At 46.6% G+C, this 27,347-nt stretch overlaps 1 protein-coding gene across 1 annotated transcript in view; it reads right to left on the minus strand.

Moving 5' to 3' along the window:
* Nucleotides 1-754: 754 nt before the first annotated feature.
* Nucleotides 755-27,347, minus strand: part of eme1 (essential meiotic structure-specific endonuclease 1) — a 92,874-nt gene continuing 66,281 nt past the window's right edge. The window contains exons 4-9 of the mRNA XM_085963199.1: nucleotides 26,282-26,371; nucleotides 25,000-25,121; nucleotides 23,933-24,062; nucleotides 14,214-14,329; nucleotides 12,705-12,894; nucleotides 755-2,709 (exon numbers count right to left, since the gene is read on the minus strand). Of these exons, the coding sequence (XP_085819325.1) occupies nucleotides 2,542-2,709; nucleotides 12,705-12,894; nucleotides 14,214-14,329; nucleotides 23,933-24,062; nucleotides 25,000-25,121; nucleotides 26,282-26,371 (816 nt within the window). The 3' untranslated portion in view covers nucleotides 755-2,541. The remainder of the gene's footprint in view (nucleotides 2,710-12,704; nucleotides 12,895-14,213; nucleotides 14,330-23,932; nucleotides 24,063-24,999; nucleotides 25,122-26,281; nucleotides 26,372-27,347) is intronic.

The following is a 27,347-nucleotide window of genomic DNA, read 5'->3' on the forward strand; positions in this document are numbered from 1 at the left end:
CTTCATCCCCCTTGCAATAAAGGCCAACATTCTACTGGCATTCCTAATTACTTGCTGTATCTGCATGCTAATATTTTGTGTTTCATGTACAAGGACCCCCAGATCCCTCTGTACCGTAGCATTCTGTAGTCTCCCTCCATTTAAATAATAATTTGCTTTTTTATTTTTCCTACCAAAGTGGATAACCACACATTTTCCCACATCATACTCCATCTGCCAAATTTTTGCCCACTCACTGAACCTGTCTATATCCCTTTGCAGATTCTTTGTGTCCTCTTCACAACTTGCTTTCCCACCTATCTTTGTATCATCAGCAAATTTGGCTACATTACACTCGGTCCCTTCATCCAAGTCACTAATATAGATTGTAAATAGTTGAGGCCCCAGCACCGATCCCTGTGGCACCCCACTAGTTACAGTTTGCCAACACATTTATCCCGACTCTCTGTATTATTACGCAGCGAGTTATGATGATCTGGAACGCACTGCCTGAAAGGGCGGTGGAAGCAGATTCAATAGTAACTTTCAAAAGGGAATTGGATAAACACTTGAAAAGGAAAAATCTGTAGAGCTCTGGGGAAGGAGCAGGGGGAGTGGGACTAATTGGAGAGCTCTTTCAAAGAGCCGGCACAGGCCCGATGGGCTGAATAACCTCCTTTTGTGGTGTAAGATTCTATGAAATGACCCTGAACTGTTTATGCAGCAAATGATCATAAGCTTTTGTACAAAAAGACACATTTACACAGCACTTAACCACATTTTAAAAAAAATGCAGTTTTATCTTGATTGTGATGAAAATATCCACATTATATTTTGTTTATCCATTTTTTCTCCCCTCCTTTCTTGAAGGCCCTGACTCTTTCAGTGTTCAGTTCATCATCTTTTCAGTATCTCACCCAAATAGTAATTCGTCATATTGGCAGTCCGACAGGTAAAAGAATACTGTAACTGAATGCCAGAGATGTGAAGGCATCACAGCCGAGCCTGGTCCTGTCCTCACCCAATGTCCACATTCACAGATTTCCCATTGGGGTCACTGGACAGCGATCAAGAACAGGAATCCTGGCAGATCTTCTCCTTAACTCAGGGACTCTGAGGCCAATAATAGCACTCCAACTGCTGCCCTGGCTACGATCAGATAACTCAGCAGAGACTTGGAATTGAAGCTGGGATCTACTGGTTTGTACAGCTCAGTACCACACCAGGCAGTGCCTTTACCCAGCAGGCCACTGGTTTGTACAGCTCAGTACCACATCAGGCAGTGCCTTTACCCACCAGGCCACTGGTTTGTACAGCTCAGTACCACATCAGGCAGTGTCTTTACCCACCAGGCCACTGGTTTGTACAGCTCAGTACCACACCAGGCAGTGCCTTTACCCACCAGGCCACTGGTCTGTACAGCTCAGTACCACACCAGGCAGTGTCTTTACCCACCAGGCCACTGGTTTGTACGGCTCAGTACCACACCAGGCAGTGTCTTTACCCACCAGGCCACTGGTCTGTACAGCTCAGTACCACATCAGGCAGTGCCTTTACCCACCAGGCCACTGGTCTGTACAGCTCAGTACCACATCAGGCAGTGCCTTTACCCACCAGGCCACTGGTTTGTACAGCTCAGTACCACACCAGGCAGTGCCTTTACCCAGCAGGCCACTGGTCTGTACAGCTCAGTACCACATCAGGTAGTGTCTTTACCCAGCAGGCCACTGGTCTGTACAGCTCAGTACCACACCAGGCACTGTCTTTACCCACCAGGCCACTGGTCTGTACAGCTCAGTACCACACCAGGCAGTGCCTTTACCCACCAGGCCACTGGTCTGTACAGCTCAGTACCACACCAGGCAGTGTCTTTACCCACCAGGCCATCAGGGAGCTAGCCGTCGAAGCTTTAGACATCAGACATAGTCTCAAAGTGATACACAAGTTGGATCACTGTGCTCGAGTGGAGCTGTGAGTGCACATCGTGAATCTCCTGCCTGCTGATCTCTACCATCTCATGGCAGGGAGACCACTCTCTTACCTCTCCCACTGCCTGGTTTCATGGCAGCCTTGGTGAGGGGCTCAGGAAGAAATATCTCACCCACCCTCTCGTCAGGGAACAAGTAACATAAAGAACAAAGAAAAGTCGTCTCATTCGCAAACGCTCACCAGCCAGCACACCAGGAACATGAAAGGTGGAGGTGAATGTTTTCAGAATTTCAAACGTGCTATATGCACATTGGTGTGTGAAGACTGCATTTCTAAAACCCTCCAGTAAAAAATAAACCAAAGTGATTTGTATATCTGCTACTATCAGTGTACTGAGATGATGCTACTGCTAAAGTAGCACCTTAAGCTGTGGTAATTGGTTGCTATAATATAACCCTCCTGCTGTGAAGCTACAAATCTCTTCTCGTGACCACTGTCCTGCCACCAGCCCACTTACTGATGTCCCAGTCACTGGAGGGAAAAGAAATGCTGATGCTCCATGGAAAGGAATCAAAAAGCTAAAGGATTTAGGGAGCTTCTGCTGTAGGCCACTGTGGGCTAGTCACTACTTGGTTAGTCAAGAAAACTTTCTGGTTCCATGGAAGTCATCAGCAAATAGACCCGTTTCGACAGCTCGGGTCCAATCCTTCGTGTTGTTGAGGTTGCTCCTTCTCCTCGGCGAACGGAGATGTCAGCAAGCAGCCTCTCCTTCTCCCGCTCGGAACTGCACATCTGGTATGCCTAACCAGAGAGAAAACAAGCAACTGACCTTCCACCTAATCTATGTAATGTTCCAATATTTCACCCGTGCTCAAGATATACAAGAACAATAATCAACTTCCGTAATATTGCTGCCTCAGATGTATTCTAAGGGAAAATACATAAGTATAACTAAAGAGAAAGAACAAATCTGCATTTACGTGGCACCTTTCGTCACCTCTCCCAGAAACACCTCCAAAGCATTTCACCGAGAATGGATTTCAATAAAGCGTAATGTGAAATTCTCACACTGTGTCCGCTTCAATTGTGAAAAACACTCATCAACAGTACATTATGCCCTTTCAGAATCGGCTGGTGTCTGGGGTGAGCATTTCAGGTTGTGTAACACTGGGGTAGAGTACTGGTGGGTACAGATCTGTCACTGTATAACACTGGGGTACAGTACTGGTGGGTACAGGTCAGTCAATGTAACACTGGGGTACAGTACTGGTGAGTACAGGTCTGTCACTAACACTGGGGTACAGTACTGGTGGGTACAGATCTGTCACTGTATAACACTGGGATACAGTACTGGTGGGTACAGGTCTGTCACTAACACTGGGGTACAGTACTGGTGGGTACAGGTCTGTCACTAACACTGGGGTACAGTACTGGTGGGTACAGGTCTGTCACTAACACTGGGGTACAGTACTGGTGGGTACAGGTCTGTCACTAACACTGGGGTACAGTACTGGTGGGTACAGGTCTGTCACTGTATAACACTGGGGTACAGTACTGGTGGGTACAGATCTGTCACTGTATAACACTGGGGTACAGTACTGGTGGGTACAAGTCAGTCAATGTAACACTGGGGTACAGTACTGGTGGGTACGGGTCCGTCACTAACACTGTGGTACAGTACTGGTGGGTACAGGTCTGTCACTGTATAACACTGGGGTACAGTACTGGTGGGTACAGATCTGTCACTGTATAACACTGGGGTACAGTACTGGTGGGTACAGGTCTGTCACTGTATAACACTGGGGTACAGTACTGGTGGGTACAGGTCAGTCAATGTAACACTGGGGTACAGTACTGGTGGGTACGGGTCTGTCACTGTATAACACTAGGGTACAGTACTGGTGGGGACAGGTCTGTCACTGTATAACACTGGGGTACAGTACTGGTGGGTACAGGCCTGACTCTGTATAACACTGGGGTACAGTACTGGTGGGTACAGGTCTGTCACTGCATAATACTGGGTACAGGTCTGTCACGATAACACTGGGGTACAGTACTGGTGGGTACGGGTCTGTCACTGTATAACACTAGGGTACAGTACTGGTGGGGACAGGTCTGTCACTGTATAACACTGGGGTACAGTACTGGTGGGTACAGGTCTGTCACTGTATAACTCTGGGGTACAGTACTGGTGGGTACAGGTCTGTCACTGTATAACACTGGGGTACAGTACTGGTGGGTACAGGTCTGTCACTGTATAACACTGGGGTACAGTACTGATGGGTACAGGTCTGTCACTGTATATCACTGCGGAACAGTACTGGTGGGTACAGGTCTGTCACTGTATAACTCTGGGGTACAGTACTGGTGGGTACAGGTCTGTCACTGTATAACACTGGGGTACAGTACTGGTGGGTACAGGTTTGTCACTGTATAACACTGGGGTACAGTACTGGTGGGTACAGGCCAGTCACTATATAACACTGGGGTACAGTACTGGTGTGTACAGGTCTGTCACTGTATAACACTGGGGTACTGTACTGGTGGATACAGGTCTGTCACTGTATAACTCTGGGGTACAGTACTGGTGGGTACAGGTCTGTCACTGTATAACACTGGGGTACAGTACTGGTGGGTACAGGTTTGTCACTGTATAACACTGGGGTACAGTACTGGTGGGTACAGGCCAGTCTCTGTATAACACTGGGGTACAGTGCTGGTGGGTACAGGTCTGTCACTGTATAACACTGGGGTACAGTGCTGGTGGGTACAGGTCTAGCACTGTATAACACTGGGGTACAGTGATTGGTTGGTGAGTATTTCTTTCTCCTTTTCATTACAAGCTTAAATTCTGCGGTTTTTATTTTCTAGGGTTTCTGTGGTGTAGTGGGGACAGTTGGTAAATAAGCGCCCTAGAGTATATCTTTAACTGGGTTGTAGTTAATAAGGCCTTTCTGGTGCAGAGTGACTGTTGGTAAACCATTTCACTGGTGTAATTAGAGGGATTGATTTAATTTAAATCCAATTAATTAAAGGGGATACTAGCATCTATAATTGGGCAGAGGGTGTCCATAACTAACAATAAAAAATTTAATTAATTACATAGAATGGAGCAGGTGATGTGTTACTGTTGCGAGATGTGGGAGCCGGTGGACCCCATTGAGGCTCACGGTGATTACATCTGTGACAAGTGTCTGCTGCTACAGGAACTCCAGCTCCGTGTTGATGAGTTGGAGTCTGAGCTTCAGACACTGCGACACATCAGGGAGGGGGAGAAGTACCTGGACTCTGTGTTTCAGGAGGTGGTCACACCTATGGAGTTAATTAATTCAGATGTAGCCCATGGTCAGGGACAGGACGGTGTGACTACGAGTGAGGCAGGTACGGGGATCCAGGAGGTAGTGTTGGAGGAGCCGCAGCCCTTGCTCTTGTCCAACAAGTTCGAGGTTCTTACTCCCTGTGGGGACAGGAGGAGGGACTGCAGGGAGGATGAGCAACCTGGCCACAGCACCGTGGAACGGGGGGGCCATTCAAGAGGGGGGAGTAAATAGAAATGTTGTAGTGGTAGGGGATAGTATTATTAGGGGGGTAGATAGAGTTCTCTGCAGCCGAGAGCGAGAGTCCCGTAGGCTGTGTTGCCGACCCGGTGCCAGGGTTAAGGACATCTCCTCTGGGCTGGAAAGAAACTTGCAGTGGGAGGGGGTGGATCCAGTTGCCGTGGTCCATGTTGGTACAAACGACGTAGATAGGACTAGGAAGCCGGTTCTGTTAAAGGAGTATGAGCAGCTAGGGGTCAAATTAAAAAACAGAACCTCAAGGGTAACAATTTCTGGATTATTACCTGAGCCACGAGCGAATTTGGCTAGGACAAATAAAATTAGAGAGTTAAATGCGTGGCTCAAAGACTGGTGTGGGAGAAATGGGATTTGCTTCCTGGGACACTGGCACCAGTACTGGGGCAGGAGGGAGCTGTTCCGTTGGGACGGGCTTCACTTGGCCAGTGCTGGGACTAGAGTCCTGGCGGATCATATAACTAGGGCTGTAGAGAGGGCTTTAAACTAACTAGTGAGGGGGAGGTTCCTAGAGAGCAAATAATAGAAATGACAACAGAGAAGGTCATAGACTTAGGTAGCAGTGGGGAAATTAAAAACCAGAGCGTGTCAGGAAGGGGCAGAAGGTATGGAGTAAAAGGTAAAGTAATAAAAAGGGCAAAAGCAGGAACTAAGTGTCACAAAACATATTTGAAAGGTCTCTATCTGAATGCGCGTAGCATTCGTAACAAAATAGACGAGTTAATGGCACAAATAACTACATATGGGTATGATCTTGTGGCCATTACAGAAACATGGCTGCAGGGTGACAATGCCTGGGAATTAAACATACCAGGTTATTTAATGGTCAGGAAGGACAGGCAGGAAGGAAGGGGAGGTGGGGTGGCTATGTTAATAAAGGAAGGAATCACTGTAATACAGAGAAATGATATTGGGTCAAAAGATCAGGATAATGAAACAGTTTGGGTGGAGATAAGGAATAATAAGGGGAAAAAAACACTAGTGGGCGTAGTCTATAGGCCTCCGAAGTGGCAACTCTGTTGGACGGAGTATCAATCAGGAAATAGTTGAGGCTTGTAATAAGGGAACATCTATAATTATGGGGGATTTTAACTATCATATTAATTGGATAAATCAAATTGGGCAGGGCTGCCTTGAGGATGAGTTCATTGAGTGTATTAGGGATGGGTTTCTTGAGCAGTATGTAACTGAACCGACCAGGGGGCAAGCAACCTTAGATCTGGTCCTGTGTAACGAGACGGGATTAATTAAAAATGTCCTAGTAAAGGATCCCCTTGGAATGAGTGACCATAACATGGTTGAATTCCATATTCAATTAGAGGGTGAGAAGGTTGGATCTCAAACAAGCGTGCTAAGCTTGAATAAAGGAGACTATGAAGGTATGAGAGCGGAATTGAGTAGAGTGGATTGGGAAAATAGATTAAAGGGTAAGACGATACATGATCAGTGGTGTACATTTAAGGAGTTATTTTACAACTTCCAAAAAATATATATTCCACTGAGAAGAAAAGGGTGTAAAAGAAAAGACAGCCATCCGTGGCTAAGTAAAGAAATTAAGGATAGTATTCGACTAAAAACAAGGGCATATAAGGTAGCCAAATCTAGTGGGAGTATAGAGGATTGGGAAAACTTTAAAAGACAGCAAAAAATAACAAAAAGATTAAGAAAGGGAAGATAGATTATGAAAGTAAATTAGCAAAAAATATAAAAACAGATAGTAAGAGTTTTTATAGTTATATAAAGAGAAAAAGGGTGGCTAAAGTAAATGTTGGTCCCTTAGAGGATGAGACCGGGAAATTAATGGTGGGAAATATGGAGATGGCAAAAACACTGAATGAATATTTTGTATCAGTCTTTACAGTAGAAGACACTAAGAATATCCCAACACTGGACAAACAGGGGGCTATGGGGGGGGGAGGAGCTAAACACGATCAAAATCATTAAGGAAGTGGTACTCGGTAAAATAATGGGGCTCAAGGCGGATAAATCACCTGGACCTGATGGCTTACATCCTAGGGTCTTGAGGGAAGTGGCGGTAGGGATTGTGGATGCATTGGTAATAATTTTCCAAAACTCCCTGGACTCAGCAAAGGTCCCAGCAGACTGGAAAACTGCTAATGTAACACCCTTATTTAAAAAGGGCAGTAGACAGAAGGCTGGAAACTATAGACCGGTTAGCCTAACATCTGTGGTAGGTAAAATTTTGGAGTCCATTATTAAGGAGACAGTAACAGGACATTTGGATAATCATAATTTAATAGGACAAAGTCAGCATGGTTTTATGAAGGGGAAGTCATGTTTGACAAATTTGCTGGAGTTCTTTGAGGAAGTAACATATAGGGTGGATAAAGGGGAACCAGTGGACGTAGTGTATTTAGACTTCCAAAAGGCATTTGACAAGGTGCCACACAAAAGATTATTGCTTAAGATAAAAAATCATGGGATTGGGGGTAATATTCTGGCATGGATAGAGGATTGGCTATCTAACAGAAGGCAGAGAGTTGGGATAAATGGTTCATTCTCAGACTGGCAATCAGTAACTAGTGGTGTTCCACAGGGGTCAGTGCTGGGTCCCCAACTCTTTACAATCTATATTAACGATTTGGAGGAGGGGACCGAGTGTAACATATCAAAGTTTGCAGATGATACTAAGATGGGAGGGAAAGTAGTGAGTGAGGAGGGCATAAAAAACCTGCAAGGGGACATCGACAGGCTAAGTAAGCGGGCAGAGATTTGGCAGATGGAATACAATACTGGAAAGTGTGAGGTTATGCACTTTGGCAGGAAAAATCGTAGAGCAAGTTATTATCTTAATGGCAAGAAACTGGAAAGTACTGAAGTACAAAGGGATCTGGGGGTCCTGGTGCACGAAACTCAAAAGGTTAGTATTCAGGTGCAGCAAGTTATTAAGAAGGCCAATGGAATGTTGGCTTTCATTGCTAGGGGGATAGAATATAAAAATAGGGAGGTATTGCTTCAGTTGTACAAGGTATTGGTGAGACCGCACCTGGAATACTGCGTACAGTTTTGGTGTCCATACTTAAGAAAGGACATACTTGCTCTCGAGTCAGTACAAAGAAGGTTCACTCGGTTAATCCCGGGGATGAGGGGATGGACATATGAGGAGAGGTTGAGTAGATTGGGACTCTACTCATTGGAGTTCAGAAGAATGAGAGGCGATCTTATTGAAACATATAAGATTGTGAAGGGGTTGGATCGGGTGGATGCGAGGAGGATGTTCCCGATGATGGGTGAAACTAGAACTAGGGGGCATAGTCTTAGAATAAGGGGCTGCTCTTTCAAAACTGAGATGAGGAGGAACTACTTCACTAAGAGGGTGGTAGGTCCATGGAATATGCTGCCCCTAAAAGCTGTAGAAGCTACATCATTACATAAATTTAAAACAGAAATAGACAGTTTCCTAGAAGTAAAGGGAATTAAGGGTTACGGGGAGCGGGCAAGAATTTGGACATGAGTCTAGGTTCGGATCGGTCATGGCCCTATGGGTAGCGGAGCGGGCCCAGGGGCCGTGTAGCCTGATCCTGCTCCTATTTCGTGTGTCTAATTCTTAGATTCAGGAGATGGTTCTGTGATAGTAGATTGGTGGTTAGGATCAGATCAGCCATGATCTTATTGAATGGCGGAGCAGGCTCGAGGGGCCGATTGGCCTACTCCTGCTCCTATTTCTTATGTTCTTATGGTGGGTACAGGCCTGTCAGTGTATAACACGGGGTACAGTACTGGTGGGTACAGGCCTGTCAGTGTATAACACGGGGTACAGTACTGGTGGGTACAGGCCTGTCAGTGTATAACACGGGGTACAGTACTGGTGGGTACAGGCCTGTCAGTGTATAACACGGGGTACAGTACTGGTGGGTACAGGTCTGTCAGTGTATAACACGGGGTACAGTACTGGTGGGTACAGGCCTGTCAGTGTATAACACGGGGTACAGTACTGGTGGGTACAGGCCTGTCACTGTATAACACGGGTACAGTACTGGTGGGTACAGGTCTGTCAGTGTATAACACGGGGTACAGTACTGGTGGGTACAGGCCTGTCAGTGTATAACACGGGGTACAGTACTGGTGGGTACAGGCCTGTCACTGTATAACACGGGTACAGTACTGGTGGGTACAGGCCTGTCAGTGTATAACACGGGGTACAGTACTGGTGGGTACAGGCCTGTCACTGTATAACACTGGGGTACAGTACTGGTGGGTACAGGTCTGTCAGTGTATAACACGGGGTACAGTACTGGTGGGTACAGGTCTGTCAGTGTATAACACGGGGTACAGTACTGGTGGGTACAGGCCTGTCAGTGTATAACACGGGGTACAGTACTGGTGGGTACAGGCCTGTCACTGTATAACACGGGGTACAGTACTGGTGGGTACAGGCCTGTCACTGTATAACACGGGGTACAGTACTGGTGGGTACAGGTCTGTCAGTGTATAACACGGGGTACAGTACTGGTGGGTACAGGTCTGTCAGTGTATAACACGGGGTACAGTACTGGTGGGTACAGGCCTGTCACTGTATAACACCTGAGTACAGCACTGGACAGGTTTGTACATTTGTGGGACATTTCAACACAAAACAATATTGATAGAATCACAGAAACTTGCTGCACAGGAGGCCATTCGGCCCGTTGTGCCTGTGCTGGCTCTTTGAAAGAGCCGTCGTGCTCAGTCTCCCCCCCCCGCCCCCCCCACCCCTGGCTTTTTGTCTGTAACCCTGTGAGATCCTCATCCTCCAGCACCCGTCCAACTCCCTTATTAAATTATTGATGGAATCAGCTTCCAGCACCTTTTCAGCTTGAGCGTTCCCGATCCCCACAACTCAATGAAAACATTTCTCCTCCTCTCCCCTCTCGATCTTTTCCAATGATTTTGAATCGATGATCTCTGGTTATTGACCCACTCGCCAGAGGGAAGAGTTTTTTTCTCTCTACTCTATCAAAACCGCTCATCATCTTGAAAACCTCGATTAGGTCACCTCTTAACCTTCTCTGTTCTAAGAGCAGTCCCAACTTTTCCAACCTCTCCTCAGAACTGAAGTCCCTCGTCCCTGGTCACATCCTGGTAAACCTCCTCTGTCCCCTTTCTAAGGACTTTACACCTTTCCTGAAGTGTGGGGCCCAGAATTGTCCACAAGACTCCAGCTGAGGCCAAGTAACCCATTTGCTTTTTTAACCACCTTATCAACTTGCCCTGCCACCTTTAAGGATTTGTGTATCTGGACACCAAGGTCTCTCTGCTCAGCGACACGTTTCAGAATCGTGCTATTTATAGTGCACTGTCTTTCCATATTAGTCCCCCAAAGTGCCTCACTTCTCCACATTGAACTCCACCTGCCGTGCTTCTGCTCATTTCACCATCCTGTCCGTCAGCCTGAAGCCTAGAACTATCCTCATCACTATCGACTACTTTACCAAGTTTCGTATCATCTGCAAACTTTATAATGCTGCTCCCTACACCCGAGTCTAGGTCATTTATAAAAATTGAAAACAGTAATGGACCCAAAAACTGACCCTTGGGGAACCCCACTGCAAACCACCCCCCAGTCTGAAAAACATCCGTCCACCACCACTTCCTGTCACTGAGCCAATTTTGTATCCATCCCGCCACTTTCCCCTTAATTCCATGGGCTTCCATCTTCTTAATAAGTCTCCTGTGTGGCACTTTGTCAAATGCCTTCCGAAAGTCCAAATATACAACATCTACTGCACTACCTTGATCAACCTTCGCTGTTACCTCATCAAAGAATTCAATCAAGTTCATCAGACATGATTTATCTTTAACAAATCCACGCTGGCTCTCCTTGATTAACCCATGCCTTCCCAAATGAAAATTTATCTTGTCCCTGATAATGGTTTCCAATAACTTCCCCACCACCGACGTTAGGATGACTGGTCTGTAGTTTCCTAGTTTATCCATTTCCCCTTTCTTGAATAGGTATAACATTAGCCTCTTGCTGAAAGTGTAATAATGCTGAATGATCCATAATGAAAGCATTTAGAAAGGCAAACGTGTTTTAAGAGTGTCAGATGATCCAAATAGACTCTTGTGATAAGATCTCTGTTCCCCAGATTAGCAAAACCGCCCAGTGAAAACATTATAGGAACAGGCCATTCAGCCCCTCGAGTCTGTTCCCCCAGTCAGCCAGATCATGGCTGATCTGTAACTCTATTTACCCGCCCTTGATCCATATTCCTTGATACCCTTATCCAACAAAAATCTATCGATCTCCACTTTGAAAATTTCAATTGACCCAACATTCACAGCCTTTTGGGGGAAGAGAGTTTAAGATTCCTACTACCCTTTATGTGAAAAAGTGCTTCCTGAATTCACTCCTGAATGGTCTAGCTCTAATTTTAAGATTGTGGACCCTTATTATGGATTCCCTCACCAGAGGAAAATATATTCTCTGCATCTACCCTATCGAATCCCTTTATTATTTTAAAGGCCTCAATTAGAGTAATCTTCTAAACTCAAGGAAATACAAGCCAGTTTATGCAACCTGTCTGCATAATTTAACCATTTATTCCCTGGTATCATTCTGGTGAATCTGCGTTGCACCCCCTCCAAGGCCAGTAGATCCTTCCTGAGGGGCGGTGCCCAGAACTGAACGCAGGGTCCAGCTGGGGTCTGACCAAGGTCTGCACAACTGAAGCATAACTTCCTGCCCTTTCTATTCCAGCCCCCTCGAGATAAAGGCCAACACTCCATTAGTCTCTTTGATTAATCTCAGTACCTGCCCACTAGCTTTTAGTGATTTGCTCACCTGCACACCCAAATCCCTTTGCTCACCGGCACAGTTCCTCATCTCTCGCCATTTAGATAATATTCCGATTTGTCTTTCTTGGATCCAAAGTGAATGATCTCACATGTCCCCACGTTGAACTCCATTTGGCAGTTTTGCTCATTCAGTTATCCTGTCTATGTCCTGTTGTAACTTCCCAGTTCCATATACACAACTTACAGTGCCTCTCATTGTAATGTCATCTGCAAACTTGGATAGACAATTCTCTATTCCTTCACCCAATTCATTAATGTGGTGAAAAGCTGAGGCCCCAGTACAGATCCCTGGGGGGACACCACTAGTCACATCCCGCCAGAATATGCACCTTTATCTCTACTCGCTGTCCCCTACCTCCCAACCCATTACCATTAACTTTATTAACAGTCCTGTTTCATTGATAAGGTAATCATGGCAATTTGTACCTGAGTAAGTGACCATGGTGATTGATAGGCAGACACAATGGCACTTGCCATCTCACAGCTGACTCTGTTTAATTGCTGGATCTGTTTCTTCCAAATGCTCAGGAGTCCTTTTCCCGAACGATCCACCTTCACCCCTCTAGACCCGTCATTCTCCAAGAAGACAGAGAGTCCCTTGTTGTCCCGTCCTCTCCTGGCAAGATAGAGCAAATATTTCAGCAACACCCTGTTGTACCAATTTGTCTATAAGTTCAATCATGAGTAAATCAACTAAAAGAAATGGAGTCACTTCTTCTACCTGATCAATGTACAAAGCAGGCTGTTCAAGAGAAACCATGCATGCTGGAAATCTAAAATAAAACAGAAAATGCTCGACACACACAACAGGTCATCAGCATCTATAAAGACAGCCTTTCACCTCTGTTCAGGTGCTCACAGACCTGCTGTGTATTCCTGGTACTTTCATTTCTGATCTACTTCAGTTTTAAAAGAAAGGCTTGCATTTCTATAGCACCTTTCACAACCTCAGGACGTCCCAAAGCGCTCTACAGCCAATTAAGTACTTTTGAAGTGTAGTCAATGTTGTAATGTAGGCATTTACATTGATCTGTAAGTTCTTGTTATGTAAATGCTGTCACAATACACATTACAGTAGAACCAGTACATAATAAAGCCTTTATAAAAACATCCACGCTTTGCAATCCTGACCAACAGCCATTGGGAATTAATCTCTACAGAGCACAGCAGTCAGCTACAGACCATGGATTAAAATCACTCAATGCAGCCATTCCCTAAAATGGTCACTGAATTACATTCAGATCGGAGAGGTGAATATGGACTGGGCAGGAGTCGGAGGTGGTGTGAGGGCCCACCTATACCACTCACAGGCACAGCACCGTATCGAATTCCTGATTTGGTTCGATTTGTGTTGAAGGAGGAGTGAGGGACCCACTGACAAGATCCTCAGTGATGCAGCCACCTGTAGCCTGCCCCATAGGATACTGCAATAGGCGAGTCCCACTGCAGAATAAATCTTTCACTGTTGCTTGAGGGGGCTTCATTAAATCATTTGTGGCACTCAACAAATAAAAAAGTAATTAGGTAGTCTGTGTTAGAAGCAAATATCAATTCCTGCTCTGGATTGTTTTTTTCTCCCCTTCTCTTTCCTCAAGGCACTGACTAATACCGGGGCACAGTTCCAAAGGTGCAGGAAGCCCTCCGCTATCACATTCTTCACGAGTACTGGCAGACTATTCCACCATAGGGGCATTGCAGCCAAGCCCTGTTGGTCACCTGACATCCTCATTCTGCTCTCGGAGGGAGGCCGCTATCTCACCATTTTTGACTTCCCACACCAGCCATCCTGTGGCTGCTCGGAGCGAGACTGCCAGTTTCGGTTTTGGTGCTGTGCCCCCATGCCCACTGGGAGTTGGATTGACCCTGCCCACTCAGTTCAGGTAAACGGGAACATTTTTGTTGCTGGTTGAAGTTCTGGCCAAGCTCAGCACCTACTTGAACGGGGCCTCGGCCACGGCTTTGGTGAACATGTTGATATAATCTGCAAATTCCTTCCACGTCTCCAGGAATTGGACCTGAACCCCCAGGGACAGCTGCAAGTGTACTAGAGCCTGAGGCAAGAAGGAAAAGAAAACAAGTAAGCAATGATTTTAAATCAGATGGAATGACATACAATGGAATTGCTTTCGAACACTTGAGTTTCTCCTCTCCTGAAGGGCATCTATTTCCAGGTGAAAAATTCAGCTAACTTATCTAGACCGAGCATCGGTAGGCTATTTGACTGAGCCCGATCCTATCCTAACCCAATGCAAATACATGTGTGCCATCCAAAGCGGGCATTGGCTAGCGATCAGGCCTGGCTGATATTTTTTGTCTACCGCCACCCTGACTAAGATCAACAGAGATTGGTTTAGAATAGGGGATGTTCTGCACTACACCAGGTGGTACCTTAAACCCTAGGTGCATAGAATAATTGTTTCACTTGCAATCCACGAGAGAAAACACATACATTGTTAAAGCGTCAAAGGACGCTCGTAACTTGCAGGGTTATAGTATTTTAATGGCAACCCTGCCACAGTAGCAGCTGTACTGACAACAGTGATTCAGACGGGCGGTGACCAGGACAGGCAGAGAGTGCTGGTCCCGGCTGCTCCTTGTGAAATCCCCCCGTCACTTTTTCACTTTGCCTTAAGTGATGCAACATTCCTTAGCTAAGTTACTCAAAGCCTTTGAAAATATCACTAACTAATCTGCTTCCAAAAGATGCACTTGTAAACAAGAGAACAACCAGGTACGGTAGTGTAATGTTTATGTTACTGAACTAGTAATCCAGAGGCCTGGACTGATAACCCAGAGACTGCGAGTTCAAATCCCACCACGGCAGTTTGAGAATCTCAATTCAGTTTTAAAAAGCTGGTATCCGTAAAAGTGACCACGAAGCTGTTGGATTGTCGTAATAATCTAATGTCCTTTAGCGAAGGAAACCTGCTGTCCTTACTTATATGAGCTATATGTGACTCCAGTACCACACCAGCGTGGCTGGCAGAGCTGCCCTCTGACGTGACCCAGTAAGCCACTCAGTTGTATGAAACCAGGGATGGCCAGCCTTGCCTACATCCCTAGAATGAATAATGTTTTAAAAAGCCCAGTCATTTTCTTTCCCCCTCTCCCTCCAAACTGGGGATCTTTCTTGTGCCCCATCGCCCCTCACGACAGACTCTGGGCTCTGATCAGGAACTTAACAGTAAAAAAGTTGTGACCAGAAATTCGTGCCAGTTTCTTTGTGCTGCTGTTGCCTTAAGTGTTTTTAAAACCACAAAAGGATCATAAATATTTCCCTGGCCTCATCTCCTCCGGAGATCTTCCCTCCATGGCCGCCAACCTCATAGTCCCCCAACGCCGCACAGCCGCACTTCTGCCTCCTTCCCAAGATCCACAAACAGGACTGCCCTGGTAGACCCATCGTTTCAGTCTGTTCTTGCCCCACGGAACTTATCTCTTCCTATCTCGACTATCTTTTCTCCCCTTGTCCAGTCTCTTCCCACCTACATCCGCGACTCTTCCGACGCCCTCCGCTACTTTAACAGTTTCCAGTTTCCTGGCCCCAACCGTCTCCTTTTCACCATGGACGTACAATCCCTCTACACCTCCATCCCCCACCAGGACGGCCTTAGGGCGCTCCGTTTCTTCCTTGAACAGAGGCCCAACCAGTCCCCATCCACCACCACCCTCCTCCGCCTGGCTGAACTTGTTCTCACATTGAACAACTTCTCCTTTGACTCCACTCACTTCCTCCAAATTAAAGGTGTTGCCATGGGAACCCGCATGGGTCCTAGGTATGCCTGCCTGTTCATGGGATATGTGGAACACTCTTTGTTCCAGTCCTACTCAGGTCCCCTCCCTCACCTCTTTTTCCGGTACATTGATGACTGTATCGGTGCTGTTTCCTGCTCTCGCCCTTAACTAGAAAATTTAATTCACTTTGCTTCCAATGTCCACCCTTCCCTCACCTTCACATGGTCCATCTCCGACTCTTCCATTCCCTTCGACTTCTCTGTCTCCATCTCTGGCGATCGGCCATCGACAAACATTCACTACAAGCCCACCGACTCCCACAGCTACCTGGACTACACTTCCTCCCACCCCGCTTCCTGTAAGGACTCTATTCTATTCTCCCAGTTTCTCCGTCTCCACCGCATCTGCTCCGACGATGCCACCTTCCATACCAGTGCTTCCGACATGTCTTCCTTTTTCCTCAACTGAGGATTCCCCTCTACTGTGGTTGACACGGCCAGTTCTATTTTCCACATTTCTGCGCTCACCCCTTCCCCTCCCTCCTGGAACCACGATAGGGTTCCCCTTGTCCTCACCTTTCACCCCACCAGCCTCCACATTCAACGGATCATCCTCCGCCATTTCCGCCACCTCCAACATGATCCCACCACCAAACACATCTTCCCCTCACCTCCCCATTCAGCATTCAGAAGGGACTGCTCCCTCCGCGACACCCTAGTCCACTCCTCTATCACCACCAACACCCCTTCCCCTTCCCACGACACCTTCCTGTGCAAGCGCAGGAGATGCAACACCTGCCCTTTTACCTCCTCCCTTCCCACTGTCCAGGGCCCCAAACACCCCTTCCAGGTGAAACAGCGATTTACTTGTACTTCCTGCAATCTAGTATACTGTATTCGCTGCTCACGATGCGGTCTCCTCTACACTGGGGAGACCAAACGCAGATTGGGTGACCGCTTTGCGGAACACCTCCGTTCAGTCCGTAAGGGTGACCCCGAGCTTCCGGTCGCCTGTCATTTTAATTCTCCGCTCCATTCCCACTCGGACCTCACCATCCTTGGCCTCTTGTATTGTTCCACGGAAGCTCAACGTAAGCTCGAGGAACAGCACCTCATCTTCCGATTAGGCACTCTGCAGCCTTCCGGACTCAATATCGAGTTCAACAATTTCAGATCATAACCTCGGCCCCATTTTTTTTTTTCCATTCATTTTATTTATTAATGTTTTTTTACACTTCATCTAGAGCCATCTTTTGTTTCTTAACTTGTCCCATTACCATCTTCTTTTACCTCCTCAATGTCTCTTAATCTCTCCTGCCTTCCATCCTATCACAGACCTTCCCTTTTGTTCTTTCCTCCCCTCCCCCTTTCCCTGCCCCCGCACTTGCTTAAAAATCTGTTCCATCTCCAGCTCTGACGAAGAGTCCTCGACCTGAAACGTTACCTCTGTTTCTCTCTCCACGGATGCTGCCCGACCTGCTGAGTATTTCCAGCATTTTCTGTTTTTATTTCAGATTTCCAGCATGGGCAGTATTTTGCTTTAGTATCGCTATTTCCCTGGTCTGTAGCGAGCGAGCCAATGGCAGCAAGTGGTCTCGGCATTGCTGGGCTAGAGAGTGAACGAATCAGCCTGCTCCCCATCACTATTGCTACTGGAATGTGCCTGCAATATAGTGCCTTTAACGCAGTAGAACTGCCCCAAGGACAGGGCTGAGCTGAGCCCAGATGCACTCCATGGTCCAATAGCCTGCCAATACACCCCGTCAATGCTCCTAAATGAAGAACAGTCACTTGGCTGAGGCACTGAAGTAAAATAAATAAATACAAATAGAAACTGAAAAATCACAGAAAAACAGAAGATGCTGGAAACACTCAGCAGGGCAGGTAGCATCTGTGTGGAGAACACAGACAGGTTAAACAAACAGAGAACTGAGAGCTTTAGCACAGAGCTTGGAGACAGAGCTGGGTGAACGCAATCGGAGTGGATCGCAAGCAGAGTGGAGGAATTTGGTGAGAGCAGTAATCGGTGGAGAAGAGAAATTCGCTGGTAACTATAAGGGAAGTTAGGTAAGTAATCATCAGATTGGAATTTAGCTTTGTTTTGTAACATAAAAGAAACTGCATGGTCCGTGGCAGTTAGTAGTTATCAGCTATAAGTGGTTGCTTGATTCATAGAAATTTACAGCACAGAAGGAGGCCATTCGGCCCACCTTGTCCGTGCCAGCCGACAAAGAGCTATTCACCCTAATCCCACTTTCCAGCTCTTGGTCTGTAGCCCTGTAGGTTACAGCACTTCAAGTGCACATCCAAGGACTTTTTAAATGTGATGAGGGCCTCTGCCTCTACCACCCTTTCAGGCAGTGAGTTCCAGACCCCCACCACCCTCTGGGTGAAAAAAGTTCTCCTCAACTCCCCTCTAAACTTCCGACCAATTACTTTAAATCTGTGCTCCCTGGTTATTGACCCTCTCTGCTAAGGGAAATACGTCCTTCTTATCCACTCTATCTAAGCCCCTCATAACTTTATACACCTCAATTAGGTCTCCCCTCAGCCTCCTCTGTTCCAAAGCAAACAACCCCAGCCTATCCAATCTTCCCTCATAGCTAAATTTCCCCAGCCCAGGCAACATCCTCATAAATCTCCTCTGTACCCTCTCTTGTGCAATCACATCCTTCCTGTAATGTGGTGACCAGAACTGCACGCAGTATTCTAGCTGAGGCCTAACTAGTGTTTTATACAGTTGAAGCATAACCCCCCTGCTCTTGTATTCTATGCCACGGCTAATAAAGGCAAGCATTCCGTATGCCTTCTTAACCACCTTATCTACCTGACCTGCTACCTTCAGGGATCTGTGGACATGCACTCCAAGGTCCCTCTGATCTTCTGCACTACTCAGTGTCCTATCATTTAATGTGTATTCCCTTGCCTTGTCAGCCCTCCCCAAATGCATTACCTCACACTTCTCCGGATTGAATTCCATTTGCCACTGTTCTGCCCACCTGACCAATTTATTGATATCTTCTTGCAGTCTACAGCTTCCTTCTTCAGTATCAACCACACAGCCGATTTTAGTATCATCTGCAAACTTCTTAATCATACCCCCTATATTCAAGTCTAGATCACTGATATATACCACAAAAAGCAAAGGACCGAGTACTGAGCCCTGTGGAACCCCACTGGAAACAGCCTTCCAGTCACAAAACACCCATCGACCATTACCCTCTGCTTCCTGTCTCCGAGCCAATTTTGGATCCAACTTGACATTTTGCCTTGGATCCCATGGGCTTTTACTTTCGTGACCAGTCTGCCATGCGGGATCTTATCAAAAGTCTTCCTAAAATCCATACAGACTACATCAAATGCACAACCCTCATCGATCCTCCTTGTTCTCTCCTCAAAAATTTCAATCAAGTTAGTCAGACACGACCTTCCCTTAACAAATCCATGCTGACTATCCCTGATTAATCCGTGTCTTTCTAAATGAAGATTAATCCTGTCCTTCAGAATTCTTTCCAATAATTTCCCCACCACCGAGGTTAGGCTGACTGGCCTGTAATTACTCGGTCTATCCGCTTCTCCCTTTTTAAACAAGGGTACCACATTAGCAGTCCTCCGAAGCCAGAGAGGATTGACAAATGATGGTCAGGGCCTCTCTTACTTCTCTTAACAGTCTGGGATACATTTCATCCGGGCCTGGGGATTTAGCCACTTTCAAAGATGCTAAACCCCTTAATACGTCCTCTCTCACTATGTTTATTTCATCTAATATTTCACACTCCTCCCTGATTGCAATATCTGCATCATCCCTCTCTTTTGTGAAAATTATGGAAAAATTAGGTGGTAAAAACTGTGAGCTAGCAGCTGATTAAGCAGCTGTAACTTGTTTGACACTCAAAAGGTATATATTAGGCACCAGTTTGCTAAAGCAGAGCTTGGAGACAGAGCTGGGTGAATGTAATCGGAGTGGATCGCAAGCAGAGTGGAAGAATTTGGTGAGAGCAGGAGTTTGGTGGAGAGGAGGAAGACGGTTGAGACGTCTAACTTAGAGGAGTGGAGCCACAGAACCCAAGGACTCTAAGTTAATAGGCTCGAGAGCAGACCTGTGGGAGAGCGAGAGGAGCGGCCAGAGATAAAGGTAGGCCCCAGAGCCCGGAGGGAGCAAGATGAAAAAACCTAAAGTGATGCCAGCCCAAGGGAAGGAGCTGATTGGTGAGTAGCTGGTGATTGTTTTTTTTAAGTCTTGAGTTTATTTCTGTTGTTAGTTAATAGTCTATTAAATAGAGGCATGGCAGGGCACCTCAGTCCCGTGTAATTTAAATCTTGCGCCACGTGGGAACTCCAGGACGCTTCCCATGTTCTGGTCAACTACATGTACAGGAAGTGTCGTCAGCTGGAGGAGCTCGAGCTCCAGGTTTCGGAGTTTGAGCAGCAGCTGGCATCACTGCAGTGCATCCGTGAGGCTGAGAGCTATACGGATAGCACGTTTGAAGAGGCGGTCACCCCGCAGCGTAAGAGTGTACAGGCAGAGAGGGAATGGGTGACCACCAGACAGATAAGGAAGACCAGGCAGGTAGTGCAGGAGACCCCTGAGTGCATCTCACTCTCTAACCGGTCCTGAATACTGGTGAGGACGAGGTTCCTCTGGGGATTGCAGCCAGAGGCAAGTTCACGGCACCACGGGTGGCTCAGCTGTACGGGGGTGGGGGGTGTAGAGAGGAGGAGGAAGATCGGGAAAGCAATAGTGACAGGGGTTTGATAGTTAGGGGAACAGACAGGTCAAGGATGTCACTGAGCGGCTGCAGGACATTCTGAAGGGTGAGGGTGAACAGCCAGAGGTTGTGCTCCATATCGGTACCAACAACATAGGTAGAAAGAAGGATGAGGTCCTGCAGGCAGATTTTAGGGAGCTAGGAAAGAGATTAAAAAGCAAGAACTCAAAGGTAGTATTCTCTGAATTACTCCTGGTGCCACGAGCTGGTGAGTATAGAAATAGGAGGATAGAGCAGATGAATGTGTGGCTGGAGAGATGATGCAGGAGAGGGCTTTAGATTCCTGGGACATTGGGACCAGTTCTGGGGGAGGTGGGAACTGTACAGGCCGGACAGGTTGCACCTCAACAGAGTCGGGACCAATATCCTCATGGGGGCGGGGGGGATGGTTTGCTAGTGCTGTTGGGGAGGGTTTAAACTAATTTGGCAGGGGGATGAGTACCAGGGTGTAGCATTAGAAAGGAGAAACAAGGTGCACAAAGGATTGGGAGAGACAGATAGCACTAGAGTAAGAAATAGTACGGTATTAGGTGGGGTCAGACTAAGAGAGAATACAAGGTGGTCTAAGATAGGTTTACAGTGCATGTGTGTGAATGCACGAAGCGTGGTAAATAAGGTTGGTGAACTGCAGGCGCAAATAGCCACATGGGAATATGTTGTCGTGGCGATAACGGAGACCTGGCTCAAAAAGGGGCAGGATTGGGTACTAAATATTCCTGGCTATAAGGTGGTTAGAAAAGATAGGGAAGGAAAGAAAGGAGGTGGTGTGGCAGTATTGATTAAGGAGAATGTTACAGTGCTGGAGAGAGAGGATGTCCTGGAGGGGTCATGGACAGAATCTATTTGGTTAGAGTTAAGAAAGAATAGAGGTGTCATTACACTACTAGGTGTATTCTATAGGCTAGTGGGAAGGATATAGAGGAACAAATTTGCAGGGAAATGACAGAGAGGAGCAAGAACTATAGAGTAGTGATAATGGGGGACTTCAACTATCCTAATATAGACTGGGATAGTAATAGTGTAACGGGCAGAGGGGGAAGAATTTCTGAAGTGTGTTCAGGAGAACTTCCTTGATCAGTATGTTTCCGAGCCGACGAGGGAGGAGGCATTGCTGGATCTGGTTCTGGGGAATGAGGTGGGGCAAGTGCAGCAAGTGTCAGTAGGGGAACATTTAGGGAACAGTGATCATAGTGTCATACGGTTTAGATTAACTATGGAAAAGGACAGGGAGCAATCAAGAGTAAAAATACTTAATTGGAGAATGGATCTGGCCTGGGTCAATTGGAATCAAAGATTGGCAGGCAAAACTGTAATCGAACAATGGGCTTCTTTTAAAGAGATGGTTCGGGTACAGTCGAGGTACATTCCCACCAGGGGGAAAGGCAGGGCAACCAAAGTCAGAGCTCCCTGGATGACAAAAGAGGTAGAATAAGATGAAGCAGAAAAAGGGGGCGTATGACAGATGTCAGGCTGAGAATACAAGTGAGAACCAGGCTGAATATAGAAAGTTCAGAGAAGTGAAAAAGGAAATAAGGGCAAAGAGAAAGTATGAGAATAGACTAGCAGCTAACAAAGGGAATCCAAAAGTCTTCTATAGGCATGTAAATAGTAAACGGGTAGTAAGAGGAGGGGTGGGGCTGATTAGGGACCAAAAGAGACCTACGTATGGAGGCAAGAGTTCATGGCTGAGGTATTAAATGAGTAATTTGCATCTGTCTTTAGCAAAGAAGAAGATGCTGCCAAAGTCATAGTGAAAGAGGAGTTTTTTAAAATTCGTTCCTGGGATGTGGGTGTCGCTGGCAAGGCCAGCATTTATTGCCCATCCCCAATTGCCCTTGAGCACAGTGCTGTTAAGGAGGGAGTTCCAGGGTTTTGACCCAGCGATGATGAAGGATCGGCGATATACTTCTAAGTCAGGATAGTGTGTGACTTGGAGGGGAACCTGGAGGTGGAGGTCGCAGGTTTGGGAGGTGCTGCTGAAGAGTTGCTGCAGTGCTTGTAGAGGGTACACACTGCAGCCACGGTACGCCGGTGGTGGAGGGAGTGAATGTTCAAGGTGGTGGATGGGGTGCCAATCAAGTGGGCTGCTTTGTCCTGGATGGTGTCGAGCCTCTTGAGTGTTGTTGGAGCTGCACTCATCCAGGCAAGTGGAGAGTATTCCATCACACTCTTTATTTGTGCCTTGTAAATGGTGGAAAGACTTTAGGGAGTCAAGAGGTGAGATACTCACCGCAGAATACCCAGCCTCTGACCTGCTCTTGTTGCCACAGTATTTATGTGGCTGGTCCAGTTAAGTTTCTGGTCAATGGTGACCCCCCCAGGATGTTGATAGTGGGGGATTCGGCGATGGTAATGCCGTTGAATGTCAAGGGGAGGTGGTTAGACTCTCGCTTGTTGAAGATAGTCATTGCCTGGCACTTGTGTGGCGCGAATGTTACCTGCCACTTATCAGCCCAAGCCTGAATGTCATCCAGGTCTTGTTGCATGCGAGCATGGACTGCTGCACTATCTGAGGAGCTGTGAATGGCACTGAGCACTATGCAGTCATCAGCGAACATCCCCATTTCTGACTTATGTTGGAGGGAAGGTCATTGATGAAGCAGCTGAAGATGGTTGGGCCTAGGACACTGCCCTGAGGAACCCCTGCAGCGATGTACTGGGGCTGAGATAATTGGCCTCCAACAACCACAACCATCTTCCTTTGTGCTAGGTATGACTCCAGCCAGTGCAGCATTTTCCCCTGATTCCCATTGACTTCAGTTTTACTCGGGCTCCTTGATGCCACACTCGGTCAAATGCTGCCTTGATGTCAAGGGCAGTCACACTCACCTCACCTCCGGAATTCAACTCTTTTGTCCATGTTTGGACCAAGGCTGTAATGAAGTCTGTGCTGTAACCATTCTATGATTCTATAAAGTTCAGGACGAAGGGCCCATACCTAGCGCTAACTCCCCTGTTCTCTCCACAGATGCTGCCTGACCTACTGATCATTCCCAGAATTTTCTGTTTTTGCTGCAGATTCCCAGCAACTGCAGTCTTTTACTTCCTGATGATGATGTTGTTACAGTTCAGTGTATCCTCTGCTGAATTACTACATGATACTTTGAGAAAACAAAGCAGCACTGTGGCCCTGAAGCCAGTGAAGACTCACTAATTCTACATCCACACGTGATATCAGAGGCACATGGCGATCACAGCCCTTCGTCTTTCTCCGTGTGTCTTGTTCTTCGCTGGGTGCTGTCTGCTGGTTCTCCTTCCGTGACTTGTGCTTCTTCTGTGGCCTGCAGAGAGAACATAAATGAAACATAAAATTACACATTTATTTTTCTCTCCCCATCCCTCCTGAAGATGCTGCCTTTAGATAGCAGCCCTCTTGTACCTCATCCAATTCTTAATGTGCAATTATCAGCAAACTATTCTACCAAAGACAGCGCCACAGCTGAATCCGATAGTATCCTCAACCAACTCCCAGACACGTGCACTTCCTGGCGGAGGTCACTGGATAATAATCCAGAGCAGGTTTGCCACTTCTAAGCCCAGGGGCGCTGAGGCCAACAGTGGTGTCCCAGTTGCTGCACTAGCTGAAACCAACCTCTAATGTATGTTGTTGCAAAATGGTTGGTGCAACTGAAGCGCTGGGGTGCAAAGTGCTCCTATATATCCATAGAGAGGGAAGTGCAGGTCGTGTCCTGGGACTGCCCACCTTCCCTCCTTTTCTACTGCAATTGTTACTGGATTACAACACAATACATATTACACTCGTAGTGTACAAGGTAATGAATGTGTTAGTGCCTGGGGTTGTGAACAGCCCTGGGGACCGACTCCAGCTACTGGCAGTGCCATGAGTACACACTGCGGTCAGCGTTGGATGGGTTTTGGTTGTACTACAGTTGCCGTGCTTGAGTGCAGAGGAGCATGCATCGAGTTTTTGGCATGTGTGGGTTGTTTTCAACGTGTCAGTCACCAGCAGTGGGCCAGCAACAGGGAGCTGATCTCAAAGAATGTCTCCTGGCTCAGACTCAGGGTGGACATCAGTTTCTTTTTTAAACTGGATGACTTTCTACAGTGCCTCAATCCACACTGGCCATGGTGACTGTGGATGTACTTCTCACAAATATAGCCATTTTCATGAGCTGCAGCAGACAGCAGCTGCTTTAGGGCAGTGAGAAAAACAGGACTCAGGACAGCCCTTCCAAAAAAATTCACTGCAGTTCTCACCTGAAGTACTTTTCCAATTCCACAATGACCAAAGATGGAACTCTCCCAGCACTTTTCTGGAGAATAAAGAGAGCAAAACTCTGTAATGTTGCCCGGCCTTCAGTAGCAGCACCTCGCACTTCCTGCATGGGGAGAACAGAAACAAGGTACATGTCGACCTATAGGGAGGCATGCGCGTTTAGTGAGTTGTCATAATCAGGACTACTCGTCAAGTCCTGTTTCGAACACAGCATTCCAGGAATTTGACTGGTGTTTTATGGTACCTACTCCACAACTCTGCCTGAAAGCAGAAACCAGTAGCATTGCCTGAAAGCAGAAACTAGTGCAATGGGGTTGCTATTCTTCACTATAAAATTCTATTTTTATTACATTAGACTCTGGGATTTGTATTGGGGTTTTGCAGATTGCATTCAGCAATTCTGTCCATTTCTCTATGAGAGTTTTGCATGTGATCTTGGTTACAATGAAGAAGGGAGTGAGTACAGGTTAGATATTCTCCCTCCCTCTCTGAGGACTGAAATCTGAAGCCACGTCACTCCCCTGTTGCTGCACGTGCCCAAGAGGCCAATTGTGAACTGGCCTGGCAGGAGCCTAGGAGCAGGCTTCTTGTCTCACCTCTTCTGAAGGCGCTGGCTTGGGCTAAGGTATGGTTCCACCAGCTGATACCTTGCCCAAATGGCCATTCTTCAGGTGTGAGCCTAGACAGTGAGTGTCGAAGGGCTACTCAACCAGGCAGGGGCATCACAACTTAACCCAATCCTGTCTCTTCCCAGTGCCGTGTGTTCTTTTCCAGGAGTCGCTCGCTATGGATCAGAAGTGAGAACCAAGGCGGATTTCTTTTCTCCTTCCTAGTCTTGGGAGCACCTGATGCTCGAGTCGAGATCAGCTGTCTCGATACAGAGCAGGAATCGAACTCGAGATCTTACGTTCCCACTGGGCCATCAGAGAAACTTTGTTAAATGAACATTTACTGTGAGACCCATAAGGCTACTAGGGAAGCTTCTGCAGGGCAATACATGTGGAACAGGTGGGAAATGACCAAATGTAACAAGGAATGATTTAAATTTTAAATGAGATCAAACAATTGATTTTAGGAGCTACTGTTTAAGGCAGAAATGACCACGAAACTGATTCTAAACATTAGAAGATAAATGTGAATGTTGGAACACCACCAGCAATTTAACGATGGAATGTGTTTGAGTGCCTGGCTTTGGCCATTCCAGGTGTCAGAGGGCTGAAACATGACAAGGAAATATATACATTTTTTAATATGTAATTTTACCTGTTTGTAGGTGTGAACCATTGACACAAATTCCTCCACTGGAATATGGATCACAACATGAAGCTCATCCATCCAGTTGGTCTCTTCATTCTGTTAAGATAGTTGCCAGGACACCATTTTAATATCAAACTATAAAAACGAGTTACAACACGGAGCGGTCTGGCTGGTGTGTTGAGCCAGCATGTGAGACCATGGCACAGGACTGCACATACATCTTATCTGTTCAACTGGGGAGGTTGTTTTTAATCATTGAGAAACCAAGGTGAAGGGTCCATGCCAAAGGGCAAGGTTCAAATAAGTAAAAGAGAAGGCAAGGTAAAACATTAGAGGTTTGGGTTTAGGTTTTAAAAGCTTGAAGATTGCAAGAGGAAGGGAAGTCAGGGTTGTAAGAAGTTCTATAGCGCTCAGGTTCTGGGGGAAAAAATGGGTCAGAATAATAGAGAAAGTTGGATGAAGAACTGAGGAACCAAAATGGTGGGACAAGGGAAGTAAAGTTCAAGAGAGTGATTATAAAAGTGATAGAGTGGGTGAGACAGGCAACAGTCCTAGGACACTGAACAGCCATGTGGGGCTTGGTAATGTATAGGAATGGCAGTGGGGCACTAAACCTGGAGATCCAGTAAGATCTGATACCTATTTTGTTCAAGATGGTGAAATTCCTGCAAGACAAACACAGATGATTTTGAGTAGGTGTCAAGGGGAATATTGAAAGATGGATTGCAAATTAACTAAAGGTGCATAGGTAAAGGATGCTTTAAATGGAGATGTTTCCCAACAGGGGCCAATGACTAGTGGGGTGCCCCAGGGGGTTCCTCCTTCTGTTTGTTATGTTTCTTGGAGCAGGGTATAGATAACAGTTATAACATTTGCAGATGATACAATATTGTACAATAGTCAGGATCTTAGAAGAAGAAAATAGATTAAATCAGCGTCTGGATAGACTGGGGAAATGGATCCTAGACTAAATGTGAAGTTATACCTAGATATGCAGTGTTCAGGTAAAGTATAGTGTGCACTGAACGGCTGCAGGGCATTCTGAAGGGGGAGGGTGAACAGGCAGAGGTCG

The sequence above is a fragment of the Somniosus microcephalus genome, chromosome 21, assembly GCF_052327205.1.
Source record: "Somniosus microcephalus isolate GS21.2 chromosome 21, FLI_Smic_1.0, whole genome shotgun sequence".
Taxonomy (NCBI): Eukaryota; Metazoa; Chordata; class Chondrichthyes; order Squaliformes; family Somniosidae; genus Somniosus; species Somniosus microcephalus.